This window comes from Falco punctatus, assembly GCF_963210335.1.
Source record: "Falco punctatus genome assembly, chromosome: 9".
Classification (NCBI taxonomy): domain Eukaryota; kingdom Metazoa; phylum Chordata; class Aves; order Falconiformes; family Falconidae; genus Falco; species Falco punctatus.
This window is the reverse complement of record NC_137589.1, coordinates 40,998,125-41,011,261: the sequence shown is the minus strand read 5'-3', so window position 1 is coordinate 41,011,261 and position 13,137 is coordinate 40,998,125. Positions and strand designations below refer to the sequence as shown.

Sequence of the window (13,137 nt, the reverse complement as noted above, 5' to 3'; positions counted from 1 at the left end):
TCACAAAAGGCCCTTGCCAAACAGAGCTTCCTATAGCAAAAGGGGAGAAGAAATTACAATCCTCACAGCATACCAGAGACTCTACACAAGTAAACTAACTAAAGAGGAACTGTACACCTTTTGGCCAGGACTGATCCTTCCCAATCAATGGAACCATGAACATATGTCTTTGCTGCAAAGGAGTGTCAGTGATCAAGAGGCCTTTGCTGGCCATCCAGGTTAGAGGTACTTGGAGAACACAGATGGCAAACTATCGTTTTTGCCAGGTAGCAAACCTTTAGGAAACAAATGTCTCAGGATAAACAGCATTCACACACAGAAACTGCCCAGCCCTTTATTGTCTAGGTGAGCATTGCAGTCTCGTAATAAGTGCCTAGAGTTAATTAAGGCAGTCCTACATTAATGAAGTCAGATTTATGACCTAATTATATGTCACATTTCTATTTCTCTGTATAAATCAAAACCACCAGAACTAACTTATTTCATAGGCCATTGGCAACACTTGCCGTCATGGCAGAGAGATGGCTTTCATTTATTGGCTTTAATCTGTCCACCTGAGGGTGGATGGTTTGCTAGATGATTTGGATTGGATCTGATCACATCATCCATACTTAGCTTCAGGTGTTCAAATACAGGATTCTATTACTGCTGACCCAGCAACGGTGGGTGTTCTGGAGTAACTGTGCTTTAGGTCACAGAGTTCTCCAATTCCCAAATCTCTTACTTGGCAGCCAAGTTCAGAGCAGTTGCAAAGCTGTATCTGTTGTGCCTGTGCAAATCTGCACATCAGAAATGGAGGCCCAACACAAACAACAATGAAAATGAGACCTCTTATAAGTCACCCACATTTCCTCTCCTCCATTATATCTCTCTGTCAAGGTATCTGTCTGGCAACACTATACTGTGCGATCAACCAGAGTCAGTTCTGACTGCTTTTATGCTTAAAGCTCCAAAGTGTGCCGCTGTGAACATGATCAATCGATTGATCTATTTGTCTATCCACCTATTAATCGCACAGTCCCATTTTTATTTTAACCAACTCAAACTTCAGCTACACCTTTTTTGTCAAAGCTTTTCCACAGTTTGGCTTGAGAAGCTTTGGCTGTTACAATGAGCATCCTGTTCAATAAGATGCTCATAACAGTGCTGCTCTCCTGGGGAAGGTTACCTTGAGTTTGAAGAGACAAAGCAGTGTAACTCCCTGGGCCAAAATGTGCAAGTGTAGCACCTTCATGTGCCCTCGGCCAGTGAGAGAAAGCAGCAGGAAAGGGAGCACAGAAGCTTCAGAGCATTCTTCTCCTTCCCAGCCCTACGCTTCTTCCTGTCCTCCCTCTCCTGCATGTTCCCTTCATCACCTCTCCTCTTCCTGCATCCCACTCCTCCCATGCCACTGCACTCCATTCTCCTCATCTCCTGCTGCTCCTGCAGAGGCATCCCTGCGGTCAGAGCCTAGCCCCCGGGTACGTTTACTGCTGTTGTCTCAGCACTGGCTCCTCTGATCTACTCCTAACCTTTTTATTTTTATTTTTGTTTTTAAATTAATTTCCCTGTAGATTTTAACCACTCCATTTTCATTTACCCATTTTGTTCTTCCTCTCCTCCCTTCCCCACCCTCCTCTTCCTCCCCCTGTTCCCTTTGTCTGTCTGTGTCCATCCCTTACCCTACCACAGAAAACCTCTCCTCTCCCCTCAGTATAAAGCAAGAGCCTCATGGAGCCTCTCTCACCCCTTTCACCCCCACCACGCCGGTCGGCTCTGGGCAGGCTGATCTTCAGCCCTTCCACATGGCCCTTTCAGACGATGCGTCCACGCCTTGCTACAGTGCCTTCCTTCATCATGGTGCCCACTTTGGGCAGTCCAGCAGCCAGCCTCTGATAGCAGGTAACCGGCCTTGGCCACGAACTCAGTGGGGATGCTGCAGGCAACGGGTTCAGTTTCATCTGACGGGGATACCAGTAAATGCTGCAAGCTCTTTGAGTGCAAGTGGGAACCAGAGCAACCAACCATGATCCAGTTCTGTGTATGCAGCATGTGTTCTCAGCTCCATGGAGGAGCAGAAAAAGATTTCATGCCTGTCCTTCATTTTTAGCATAAAATGGGAAAAGAAGCCGTAACTACCTAGAAGCAACTGGGTGTCCCCGTTGGATGGGTCTGGGACTTATTACAGAAACACTCATACAGCAAAGTCCCATGTTGCCTCAATAGCCATAGCCCCTGAGTTCTGCAGGCCCAGCAAGGGTGCTGTGTGCTAGCCTAGGCAGATGGTAGCAGCTTGACCAGCCCAGCCAGCTCTAGGCCTGACAGGGTTGTTCAGTGTGGGTTGTACAAACCCTGGAGTCAGATAAATACATAGGCAGCTGGTGAGCACTCCCATAGCTACATTGTGAGCAACATTTGAGTCTCCTGGTTTGGAGCGTCAGTGTCAGCTGGTGCCTTCACACAGCAGACCAAGTAGTTAAGAAACAGAGCGTCACGTCTGAATGTCCAGACCAGGAAGGGTGGGTGAGAGACTATTCATGTCTTACAGCTGAAGGAATACAGACCTGAGGTAGGCAGCCTTTAAGGGAAGGACAGAAGAGAAGAAATAGGTCGCAGAAGGTGGCAGCACTTAGAAGCAGCAGGGTGGAGGGGAGGATGTGGAGGAAGGACAAGTTCCAGGGGAAACTCCCGCACAAGGTGACTGAAGCAACACTGCTGCAGAAGCTCAGGGGGTGCTTGGATGAAACAGTGGATATCATTTTAGGTGACCACTGAGGCTGTTGTCACTCCACTGTCAAAGAATGTAATTTGGGCTTCTTCAGAACAGACGAAGTCTTAGGGCACACTGCAGTTCCTAGTGCTGAAGAAACACATCTTACCTCTGTCTCCTTCATGTTCCTGTATTATTTTTCTCTTTTGACCTAACATCCTCCCTTTGTCTTGTCAGGTGAGATTTGCATTTCTAAACCTCCCTGTAGGACAGCATTAAGTAACAGCAGAGAAGACTTTGTGTTCATAGCACTGTCTTGGTCCAATCTTATTGCAGCCAGCAAGTGCCTCTGAGCTCTGGGCACTTCCTAAGCCAAGGAGTCCTCCTGACAAGACTCCAACAATATAGGTCTCTGGGGATGCAGACATGTATGATCACCCTCTAGCCTAGAAGGCACTGTGTTTCAGGAGAGGCACTTGCCTTAGGACCCTTATGGAGAATTAGACATGGGAGAAAGTGTTCAGAAGCTCAAACAATGTCACAGTGGTGAAGGTGCTGTTCCTCATCCAGAGGGCTCTTGGAGAAGGGAGAATGTCTGGAGCTGGAAGCATGTTATGAGCAGGATAGGTGCTAGCTTTGCCACAGCCCTGAAGTACAAGAATTTAATAATCCTATCTACCTGTTGGTAATGAGAAGAGGTAATGAAAGGGGCCTGCTTGTATGTAACAGCATTTTCAGAGTCTCTCTGTGGAACTCTTAGTCATGTTGCTGATAACATACTTGTTTGTTATCTTCTTCTTCAAGATTGGGAGATTTGACAGATGATCACTTCCCAATGAATTTTCCACACTGAGTTTTGAACATCAGCCTCTGTGCACTCATGTCTGAATAAAAACACAGGGGTGTATGTGCACAGATCGAGTAGCAGAGTGAGTGTGTATGTGTTGCCACCTGAATGGAAGTGTCAAAATGAATTAATTTCGCCTGCTGCTACATAATGTTCTCTCTAACTTTTCAGTGACACTGTTTTCTCACTCATCACCTGTTGTTATTTCTCAGGCTAGTCAATAAATGAAACCAAAAGAACATGAATTTTAAGCATAGAACTTTCTTGCCTTAAAAGAATGTCAGGGAAAAAAAAAGTACTACATCTAGTAGGTGCTAATCATGTAGCTTAACACACAGCTACAAATCACTAAAGGAATGATGGTGATAAGAGTAGAAGAGTGTAGAATATAAATCCCTGAGGCATTATATATTTATTTTTATCAGTATTGGGGAGTGGCTGGAAAACAGCTCAGCTGTTGTCTGGTGGTTCTGTGCCACTACCTAAGAGGAGGTGAGCTAGGAACACCAGCCACTGATCAGAAAACTCTTCATGGAGAAAGAATGACCTTGCATTTCTTTTTTCTTGAGCAAACCACCTTAGTAATCTTTAGTCCAGATGAATCACTATGAAAGTGATGACACTGGTTTAGCCTACCTCATCCCAGAGAAACTTCCTCCCTTCAGGTTAATGCTCCATGTTGATTAGTTTTTGCTTTGCTGTATAACTGGGTTTTTATTTCTGATTCCCCAGCCAAGGTCCATGTTTGTTCCAGGGCCTGCTTTACCAGTTACCATTGTGCCACTAGTACAGCTAAACCAACTCTTACTCTTCTTTCATTGGCATATCCCAGCACTGTTCCAGTAACTCCAGTGGTGTTAACGGGCCATATTTAACCTGTCACTTCTAAAGGCAAATCAGACTCCAGCCCTCCAGTTAGAACAGACAGGAGAGACAAAATTTAACAAAGGAACAACAAATGGCACAAACTTCTCGGTGAGCGACAGTTCACCTAGGAAATGTGAAAGGCTTTGTATGCCTGGAACAGGCTGAGATCTCAGTAGGCAGCATTGGAGGCTGAGCTGTAAATCTCCCAGCAGCTGTGGGGGAAAGATTATCTTAATTTATTTAGCTTTTTTTTGCTTCTTTTTTTGCTTTTTTTTTTTTTGCTTTTTTTTTTTTTTGCTTTTTTGTTGGTTTTGTTTTTGTTTTGGCTTGAAACTCCCAGCAGCTTCTGAGATGATTTTAGTTCATTTAAATGCAATAAGCGCTAACAGCAAATGCCCTTCTGGCTGGCCCATTTTCAGGCTAACCAGTCCAAATGAGGAAATGCCTCTGGCATCAACCAAGAAGCCTCCAGCTGCACTTCCTAAGAGATGAAAAATAAACTACAATCATCCACTCAGTTCACACCCCTCTCTACTTCTTTGGTGGAGAAAAGATACCACGACTTCAAGCACTGCTAACAAAAATTGGTACCTGTGATAAAAATGAAGTGGAACTCAAACTAATTTGCATGATCCTGTTATATATATTACACTAGCACCTGGAGGGAGTCAACCACTATTGATCTCATGCTAAGCGCTGTGCAAATGTACTAAAAGTGTGCCCTTGCACCAAAGAGTTTGCAGCATAAAAAGAAGCATAGAGAGGTGAAATGACTTGCCTAAAATCATCAGCAGGTGAATGGAGAGGTGGGAAGACAGACAGGCACAGAAAACTCTTGGATCACTTTCCAATGTCTTGCGCATTGATCACGCCCTAAAGCAACATCACCACAGTTTTGGAACTGCATCCATTGCATATAGGCAGGACCTCAGCCACTCTGGCAGCAACTATGCTGCCATTCTCTGTCCAGCTCGGGGCCATTTTGATTTAAAGTAGATCCAAAATCTACAATGAAAGAAAACAAATGATTTTGAGCCTCACAAAGCTAAGTTTTAACATCCAGCCTTACAGGGTGAGATCAAAAGCACCACGACCTTTCCCCAGAATTGTCAGTGGATGGACAGCACTTACATAAGACAAAGGCTGCACAGCACTTGCCTACCAAGCTGCTAGTCATGTAACAGTGGGACAAAAGGTGATATCAAATCAATATTGAAAGACCTTATCCCTATTGATCACCTGCCCTGATTCTTTCCCTTTCCAGGTCGTGATATGGCAAGCACCACCTTGCCTGGCTACCCACCCCATGTTCCCCCAACTGGACAAGGCAGCTACCCAACCTCAACTCTTGCAGGAATGGTTCCTGGTAAGTCACCCCCTCAGACTTCAGTAATGGTGCACACGTGTTTGAACAGTGTACTAGCACTGTAAGAGCTTTCACAGTTGGCTTTGCTATTGTTTTGCTGATCTTAAGGGCTATTCTTTTCATAAAGAAGTCATCAGGTGCCTATAACCAATGTAGCTAACAACCCTTTTTGTAACGTATCTCTCTCACCCTAGTAACTGATTCACTGCTGCTATGGGCAACTAGCTATCTGTAACCTGTGGCAATTAATTGGTAATTAATTAACCTTAGTATTCATTAACTAATGTAATTATTTTCCAATGACCCGTGCAGATTATTATGTACTGCTCATGGCTCAGGATATTCAGCTATCCGCTAACTTAGGGTATGGACTTACCTTCTATCTAAAGCCAAGGCATCAAATTGAAAATCATCAATGGTAATTTAATACCTGCAGTTTTTGGAGACCTACTGTCCATAGCCTAAACTAGCTAAGACTCAGCAATGATTAACAGCATTTCAGGAGAAACTGACTATTCACTTTCAACAACCAGCTACTTGCCCATCTCCTGTTTGTAAGACAGTGCCTCCAATCCAAGAAACTACCTACCTAACCCTAGATCCAAAGGCAAACTCTTTCTTTGCTACCCAGTGCCTTTGGAGAAATACCTTCTCTTGGCATATGGATTCTCCCACTGCTTAGGGAGAAGAGAAGAACATTTACCCTAGGGCAATTGAAGACTGTCTTACCCCAGGCTCTGTTCCCGGCTCCTCTGATGACAGTTATCCCCAGTAGATAAATTAAGAGGCAGGATTTTTGTTTCTCAGCCACCGCAGCTCAGAACTCAGAACTTCACTTGCCACTGATTTCTGTTTGTGTTACTGCCCTCGGTTGTGAGTCGTGACAGCTAATGAGCAGGTACACAGTCCATTCAGCAACCTCTGCTACTGAAGGGATGACTCCAGAACTAAAGCAGCAGAAAGCAGATGACAGAAAGCTCTTAGATCACTGTGATATGATTTGCCAGGGCTTATGAGTGAAAAGCCTAACTTAACCTTCATCCAAATCTCGGAACAGCTAGCTAAATGAACATACACTATAGCGAGGACAGTGAAAATATGGCTGATAGGAAATGTTTGCGAGTCAAAGTCTTAACGTCTTTAAATGACAAATCACTGCTTATATACCATGGAGTACTGGCTAATACCTATGGTCACAGAGCTAACAAGCTACCTACAGCTTACAGTCCTAAGGCAGAACAAAATCTTGGGCTATGTTGTGAAGAAGATGAGATTGACCTCCAGATCAGGAAACAATAGTGGATTGGTCCCATCCTCACCCCCACTTTAGTCCCTTGGAATAGTTGACCAGTTTGCAGAACTTTTGCGGTGGTGCAGAGTTGGCAAATTTTAGGGCATCTCCTTCTACACTAAATTTTTCAAAAAGACGGTTTAGCTCCAGAAGCAGAGAAGCATTAAGACAATATAAATCAATTAAAAAACCCCACACAGTAACACTAGGTAGATGCAGTTGTCAATATTAAAGTCAGTTATAGGTCAAAACTTATAGAAGGTTGTGGCATGTTGAAATATTTAATAACACCAAAGTAGCTGGGTCTCTGAATAGGTACTTTTAAAAAACAGGCTCTTCTCAACTTCTAACTGTTCTCAACTGTTCAGTAACTGCTATGTAAGTTTAACATCCTCATTGCAAGGATGATAGTGGCATCTCAACTGGGACAAAAATCTTAAGACCACCAATATGACAGGAGCTGCTTATCCAAGAATAGGGTATTTCAGTTCCTTAATGTGAAGGCTACTTGTCCATAAGACAGCAGTGTCCCCAAAACCACACAAATACCCCCAAAAGGAAAAGGAGCAGGTGATAAAGAAAAAAGTTGAGTTACACTTCAAAGAAAAAAAGATTATTCAAGTAAAATGGATATCCTTACATTACACCTGATGTCAATATTCAATTAGAGGAAGTTTTCCCAGTGTCCTAATTGGGCATCCTGCAGTAGTTGCTCCCTCTTTCCACAGAGCACCAAGCTCTGGCTGTTTCAGTCATACCCCACTGGTCCGACCCAGCCTGGCAGCCCTTCTATTCTTGTCTTCTAACCTGATGGAAGCCCACAAGCTGGAGATAAAGAGGCTTCCTGGGAAGGAACAGAAGACTTGGCTTTAATGGGTCACACCGCAGATCTCTGCAGCCACTACTCTCTGCAGGGGCCAAAAGTGAATGCCTGGGGAAGGGTATAAGAGTAGAGCAAGGATGTATCGGTACTCTCTCAAAAGCTTTCCCAGCCTCCAACAAGCTGCAGCTCAGAGACTTCCTACACCAGATTTAGTATTTTTCTATTTAGTATTAAACACCCTGGATAGGTTTCCCTTCCACAAACTTGAACAGTATCTCTTGAACCCATACAAGCCTTCAGCATCTGTAGCAACCTATGGTAAGATGTTCTGCAGCTCAACTGCATATTATGTGAAAACTACATCCCTTATTTGTTCTGAACCCGCCACCTGCTAGGCTTACTTCATGCCTCATGGTTTCTGTATTAGAAGACTAAACGTGCCAAGATTTAAATACAGATACCAAGAAATATTGTTAGTAAAGGTTCCCAGAGCACAGATTACACAGAGTATAGGCCTCATGAGATTGATCCTCTGTGCTTGCTTGCAACCTCTGTTGAGAGTCCAGGTTGAACTGAGAAAACAAATATGATGTTGCCAACAGTTTGTTAAATGCCCTCAGGCTGAGAAAGATCAGGGGCCAGCGCTTTAAGTACACTGCAAACAAGAAGCCAGCAAGACAGCCACTCGGGGAGTATCTTTAAGAAACGTACTGGCGCGCAAACAAACCTCATTGTCCAGATGTAAGTGAATATAAAAAGGTGCCCTGTCTTCTCTACATAAAGGCACAGAGCTAAAAATAGAACCGGTCAGAAATGAGAATTTCCAAGCCATGCAAAACACTGTGGTTTTTTACATTTGTTTTCCTCTTGTGTTCGTATGAGGAATCAAAATCGAAATAGTTCATTTTGCAAACATCAGGATGAAACATTTCAATAATGTCAACATGTTCTAGATGTCAAGACATATTAAAATAATAAAAGAATTGAAAGGAAATTAAATGAGATGAGAAAGGCAAAATGAAACAAAACAAGAAAGTTGAAACATAATACTTTGTTTCAATTTGCAATCATTTCAGAACTTTTCTTTCCAAAACTCCATTGAAACTGACAGGCTCATGCAAAACATTTCCATTTCGATGAGACAGCATTTTCCAGTGGAAAACTGTTTCTGAGAAGATTGTTTGACCAGTGCTGACCAAAGCCGCTTTGTTCTATCCGTGACAGCCTTTCACTAGACTTCTACTTGTATAGCCTAGAGAGGAGCTTGTCTCCAGTAGCATTACGTCCATGCAACATGGTCAGTCATGCATGCAAGTATCTCTGAGGTTTATGTGGATGATGTGGTGTGATACATATCCTGCCTTTGCCCTTGCCCATAACAGCAGGTCCCAGGCTGTAGGTGTGGATGAAAGTCCTGGAGCACAGACCTGAAAAAGCAGGGGTTAGTTCCTCAAAGAAGGATTAATCAGGTATTGTGCTATGCTTAACCCATGTGTCTGAGGGAGGTTTCCTGCACAGGTAACAGAGAACCTTTGATCCCTGCCTTAATTCTTCATCTCTCCCAGAAAGGCCATCTAGTTTCTGCAAACTGTTTTGGTGAAGTGAGCATCCAGTGAAGGGAACTGCAGTTTACACAGAGCAGCGCAGAGTCTGCAGAGGGCTGGTGATGGCAACGGCAGGGAGTCGTTAAACAGAATCCAATGTTGATGAGGAAATTACACTTGTTTCATTAGTGATTGGGGAAGGCGATAGCTCAGTTCCTCTTGGTCACAGTTGAGCTCAAAAGCTCATTATCCTGCTGCATGCATGCTTTCACTCCTCGTCAATAAACACTGTTTCCAGTGGCTGCCCTCCCTCCTCCCCAGCTCTCCATAGCTGGGGCTTTTTCTCCTCTACTTAACCCGTGCTTTAGGAACACTATAAACAGTTTAGGGTGACAACTCAGAAGAGGGCGAGAGAGAAGCATTGAAATAGCAGAACAACTTTTCTCCATGCAGAGAAGTGACATAAGTTTATATGAGGCATTTCAAAGCAGAAATTCTCATCCAGATAGGTTTTTTTTCCTTCTTTGGGGGGCAAACTCATTGCAGTATATCTCACAGATAACTCACTTCAGTTAGAGGTAACTCTAGACTATGCATTGCTTTTTGCCTTTGTATCCTATCCCACAGCATCTTGGTCACCATAGCAGGTTTCACCTATTTGTTCCCAGCCAGCTGTCAAGATTTTCAGTGGAGGATGTTTCTAGATATGGAAATATGCTGAGTCAATTATCACTAAAACAGTATTTAGAAAGGTCCGTCACACAAAATGAGGTTTGAATGCTGAAACTAAAAACTACTGTGGCTAAAACACCTTTGGATGATGATTCATTTTGATATGTAGACATTTTCAAACTGACTTCTTTGGTTGTTACACAGTGTGTCTTTGAAAAATCTGGCTGGACAGATTCTCTTCATGTTTTAACCACGGCAAATCCCCTGACTTCAACAGACTTAATTTTCACCATTGAAGAATCTGTGGGTTTGGCTTTAACCCTCCGGTGAGGGGAGATTTGCAGAGATTACAGTATAATTAATTGACATTTATTTGGTAATTGTATCACAGGCATCCAGCGTGCCTTGCATTGCCCTCTTTCCCTATTCCATGGTATCTAGCAGGAACCCCAGGTGCTTTACAAACACTTCTCTCCTAACAGCTCTTTTCCTGCCCCAGGGCAGACCAGAAGCCATTAGTCACACTGTTCTTTCACTGTCTTTTAACCGCACAATACCTTTCATATTGCATTAATTGTCCCCAGTCTATTGACACTGCATTAAATTGAGCTTATGATCAGATAATGGCATATTTTTACTTAACAGAATCACACATTTTTAAATGTTGGGAGATTTATTTTCAATGCAGCACCATACCTCCTCAGTTACCACATACAATTCCTTCAGCTGTGCACAGCCTTCTATAAAACAAGGAGACTCAGCTCCTTATGCACAATAAGAATGAATATTTAAGAAGACTCTACAACATTCGAATCTTGGGTCAGAGCCTTATTGGATCACAAAGCTCGCAAGTATTTTGGTTTGGGCCCATTTTACTGAATGTGAAAAAGGATGCTGTAGCTCAGCTTGCCTTTCAGATTCAGAGTAGTACCTAACGTGCTAATCATTAGAAAACTATCTGCCAGAACTGGAATACAGCAAGTTTTCTATGTAACTCACTAGCTAAGCATAAAGGTGGGGTGAATCATATATCAATCAGTTTTCTGGCTACCATCATCATATAGAGTAAGAAAGAGTGATTCATATGTTTTCCATTTTGGTTTGTATTTAAGCCCACCCTGCTCTCAGACCATTTCCAAAAATGAACAATACTCTTCTACACAAAAACATCATCACCCTCAGTACCCTGTGAACAAAACATGACAATACCTATTGCCATCAACAGCACTGCTAATCCCAATGCGTTTATTGTGAACTTGACCCATCAAGCTCCCATGCCTGCTGCCTTGAGAACCTTAGATCCTATTTAAAAGAAAGCTGACGGCTAATTGCCGAAAAAACCTGCACATGCAATCCCACTGCAACCTGAGGATCTGAAGTCAGAAGGCAACGAAAAGTAAACCATTTTAACTATTTATTTGTATTACTGAATTTCATTATTTTAAACTAATTTCTTGATTCTGAAAAGGTCAGCTTTATAAGTTTAAATTTTATGGGTGAGTAACACTGCACTGAACAAACTACAGTGTCCTCAAAGGCACAGTCTCAGTTGGGCTAGGAAGGTACGTATGCTAGTTTTTATGTTGGCATACGGATTTGGCACGAATGCTGGCTTGATGGAAAAGCAGATGTAAATCTTCATTCCCAGCCATATTTCACACCTTCCTTGTTTTCTTCCAGGGAGCGAGTTCTCAGGGAATCCCTACAGCCACCCTCAGTACACAACCTACAACGAGGCCTGGCGGTTCAGCAACCCTGCATTACTAAGTGAGTACCTCTTTCCCACAGCACACCCCCAGCTTCGCACTCCTTCTGTTTGTCTCTTTGTTTTCTTTCCCTCCCCCCCCCCCGCCCTAAAGAGGGGTTTTCAAGTATTTGAGCAGGTGAGAGGCCTTCTCCCTCACTCTCCAGTCCAGCATCTAGATAGGTATACACCTCATGTGTGTTTTGTATGTGTTCTGAAGCCGATGACACTTCCATGAGATGGCTCAGAATTCCAGTTCAGCTCTGGCTTCTCTGTGGGCTGCATCCACAGTTCATTCTACATTAGATCAGAAGTTAAACTCAGGTTCTGCTACTCTTTCAGGCTGCAATCAGCATCCATTCAGGATCTGATTAAAAACCCAGATGAGGTTTCACTCCTCTCCCAAGCTACACCCAGAGCCAGCTGCTGGGGATCTGGAAATCCCATAGAAGTTCTTCCTATCAGACCAGTTGGAACAGTGTCCGGAGTGGGAGGCAGCCTGCATCACTAGGTTTATAATAGCCTGTAGAGATTTCTTGCAAGGGTAGATCCATCTTCAGTGACTAATACGCCCAGAAAGAGTCAGGGTTTTTTTCGGAGGGGAAAAAAAACTCCGCAAAGACTGTGTCTTCTAACACAACGTTTTTTTGCAAGGGAATAGGAAAAGATTTATTATATGAAAAATAAATCAGCTGTGATTATTACTTACATATTTACTGAGGTTTAACAACTGGATAATAGATGCACATTTCACTCTAGTGTTGTTAAACCTCAGTAAATGTGATCTTAATAATCAATCACTATTTAACACACATTCAATAAACATCTAGAGAGCTTTCATACCAAATGCGACAAAATCCCAAACAATAAACCCCTGTAATTTTGTTTAATTTCTCCCCTCCTGGTTTTAAAAGTGACCTGTTATACTTTGTCAGATATGTTGAGACTATCTGGCCGTGACACTTCCTTTGTGGCTGCAGATCAGGTGTGGTGTATTTGTACTGCAGCGCTCATGGGCTTCCCTCTCAGCAGCTTACTGATGGCCAGGAGCAAAAGGATCTCCTTCCCATAGAGGGGCTCCAGAGCCAGCAGCCACAGTAGCATCTCCACACGGAAACGCAGTCCTTGCCTGGCCTCCACTGATTGCCTTCCCCTAGCCCCATTAAGAGCAGAGTCCCCAAATTTGTTCTTTTGGTTCCTTTCCTCTTCTTTCTTCCTTTCCTTTTCAGTTCTCCTTCGCTTCTTTTCTTCGTTTGATTGTTTTGGTTTGGTTTTTTTGTTTGTTTTTTTTTGT

General features: G+C 43.2%; 1 protein-coding gene across 8 annotated transcripts in view; it reads left to right on the top strand.

Moving 5' to 3' along the window:
• The window catches only part of PAX2 (paired box 2), a 117,526-nt gene that overhangs the window by 71,288 nt on the left and 33,101 nt on the right, over positions 1-13,137 (top strand). For 4 of the 8 annotated variants that reach the window (XM_080400814.1, XM_080400811.1, XM_080400812.1 and 1 more), the window contains exons 8-9: positions 5,668-5,769; positions 11,780-11,866. In XM_080400814.1, coding sequence (XP_080256940.1) covers positions 5,668-5,769; positions 11,780-11,866 — 189 coding nt within the window. Of the gene's footprint in view, positions 1-1,671; positions 1,882-5,667; positions 5,770-11,779; positions 13,104-13,137 lie in introns of those variants that run through there. The other 4 variants (XM_080400808.1, XM_080400807.1, XM_080400809.1 and 1 more) reach the window with 3 other exon arrangements.